The 2,500-nt window shown below is 46.8% G+C and overlaps 1 protein-coding gene across 3 annotated transcripts in view; it reads left to right on the forward strand.

Annotated features, from left to right (window-relative positions):
• The window catches only part of celsr3 (cadherin, EGF LAG seven-pass G-type receptor 3), a 47,795-nt gene that overhangs the window by 12,369 nt on the left and 32,926 nt on the right, over positions 1-2,500 (forward strand). For all 3 annotated transcript variants that reach the window (XM_035522050.2, XM_035522051.2, XM_035522052.2), the window contains exons 2-3: positions 1-147; positions 347-635. The exon at positions 1-147 is cut by the window's left edge and continues 191 nt beyond it. In XM_035522050.2, the coding sequence (XP_035377943.2) occupies positions 1-147; positions 347-635 (436 nt within the window). The remainder of the gene's footprint in view (positions 148-346; positions 636-2,500) is intronic.

A 2,500-nucleotide genomic window follows, 5' to 3' on the forward strand; every position in this document is an offset into this window, starting at 1 on the left:
AACGTGCAGCCAGACACAGAGGCCAAGCGCGTGTTGAACGTTAGTTTTTCTGCAGCATTGCCGGGGGGACAGTTCTTCCCTTCAGAAGCTCTGGAAGAGCAGCTCTATCTCAACAGACCCAGGCTCAACATGCTTGCTCAGATGCAGGTACACACACACACACACACACACACACACACACACACACACACACGCGCGCACACACACACACGCACGCGCACACACACACACGCACACGCACACACACACACGCACGCACGCGCACGCACGCGCGCACGCACACACACACACACACACACACACACACACACACACAATCTTGTAACAGCTGGGTTGTTGTCCACAGGTTTTGCCATTCGATGACAACGTGTGCTTGCGTGAGCCATGTCAGAACTACATGAAGTGCATCAGCGTCCTGCGCTTCAATAGCTCCGCCCCCTTTATCTCCTCCTCGTCTATGCTGTTCCGGCCCATCCACCCAATCGCAGGGCTGCGGTGCCGCTGCCCGCCTGGCTTCACTGGGGATTACTGCGAGGTGGAGATTAATCTGTGCTACTCTAATCCCTGCCTAAACGGAGGGGTGTGTGCTCGCAGGGAAGGGGGATTCACATGCATCTGCAGAGAAGATTATACAGGTGAGGAAGAATGCATGTATGTGTACATGTGGCTATTTGTATTGTGTGTGTGTGTGTGTGTGTGTGTGTGTGTGTGTGTGTGTGTGCAGTACAAGAGAGAAAAAGAGCAAAAGAACGAGAGAGATGGGGGTAGTGAGAAACCGATAGGCATAGTGAGAGGGAGAGAGAGACAGACAGACACACTGCACTGAAAGCGGAGATGATAATGAGCTTCTGGAGCAAAACAGCTGTGAAAAAGAAGATAAAGTTGTCTAAGATGTCTGCTGCAGAGGCCAGGCTTGGAACATACTGAACCTACACAACCCAACTTTGACAAAATTGCAATATTTTCTTTGGAAAATATATATATTGTATTTCAAGCTTCATCAAAATTTGGGAAAAAAAATCCCATATTGTGATATCGCTTCTGGTGAAACAAAGTTTTAACAGGGGCTCCGAAGATTACAAAGTAATGGTGATTCCTGAGTCTTCATTTGGAGCTGCTAGTAGCAGTCCTGCTCTGAGCAGGTGGGTGACAGACCTCCACCAGCTCCTTCATGCCTGGGCCATTGTGCTGAAGGTGGGCTCCCAGCACCAGCCACACCAGCATGGCCACCGCTTGCTGCACAGCTGGCGTTTCCGGCCAGTTTGTAACAAGCGCAACAAATTCAAAGGATCTCATAGCAATGATCAAATGTGTGTGGAAAGTATTTCATGTAGCTATTTGAATAAAAGCAATATTATTGCACACCTCTGAAAGGCAAGAGAAATATTAAAGCTTGTTTTGCCAAGCTGAATATTAGTGAAATTTTAAAAAGCAATAATGTGGTTTGGCACGCCTGGAGAGAAAAATATTCACTCATGAAAATACAGGACCATATCAGCTTCCAGGAGTGATGCAGAATGCCGAGGAGTGGGGTAAAGGAGTCGCAAAGAGATGGGGAGGGACATGGAGGGAGAAAGAGAATTGAAAGAACAAATTAAAGGCGAAGTAATAAAAACAGGGATACAGCGAGGGTCACAAAAGAGTCTATTCTAGGAAGAGGCGAGGGAGAGAGGGAACGAAAAAGCGTTGGAATTAACGACAGGAAGAATACGAGAGAGAAGAGATTAGATAGTGAGGAAGAAAAAATGTGATTGGGTAAAGAGGAAAGACGGTGAAGAAAAGAGGCAGACAGAGATGTAAAATGATATACAGTGGGAGGAGGGGGCAGAGGAAGAGAGAGAGAGAGAGAGAGAGATGGGAGAGAGAGAGATGAAGGAAGCATGACGTTGGGGGCAGACGGGGTTCCCCTGGGGGTCATACCGTGTGTGAAAGAACAGGGGGAGGGTGTTTTGCCTGTGGGGCAGGGGGGAGCTTTGATGAATTAAACATTACGTGAATAAGGCAGAGAGAATACATTACAAAACACACACACGCCACAGGGATGCGGGGGATGGAAGAAAAAAGTAGACGCACAGAGAAAGAGCGAACGAATGTGAGATGGGTGAGGAGCAAGGCAGCCGGTGAGCAAGAACCGAGGTGGATCCAGGGAATGAGAGAGCGAGAAAAAGCTGTGACACTGTTTGAGAATTTTTCTAGTTCTCTGAGACTGAACCGGTTTGTAGTTTGAAAGCATAAGTTTTTGAGTGTGTGTATGTGTATTTGTCATGTGTGTTATCTACTTTCGCTTTGGTTGTGGGTGTTATGTGTATTGTTGACATGTATTAATACATTAAATCAGTTTTCATTGTACAGGTCAGTGTTTTTGGGTAAGGTGCTGCATATCAGTGTATTTGGGGAAGGTGTTCGAGGTACATCCTGTGGTCATGGAAAAGATGTTAATCTGTTTCAGAAGGGTTAAATTATTGGCATGCATCAAGTAGAGAAAACATCTAAGGAGATT

This window comes from Electrophorus electricus, chromosome 25, assembly GCF_041902795.1.
Source record: "Electrophorus electricus isolate QZ-2024a chromosome 25, ASM4190279v1, whole genome shotgun sequence".
NCBI lineage: Eukaryota > Metazoa > Chordata > Actinopteri > Gymnotiformes > Gymnotidae > Electrophorus > Electrophorus electricus.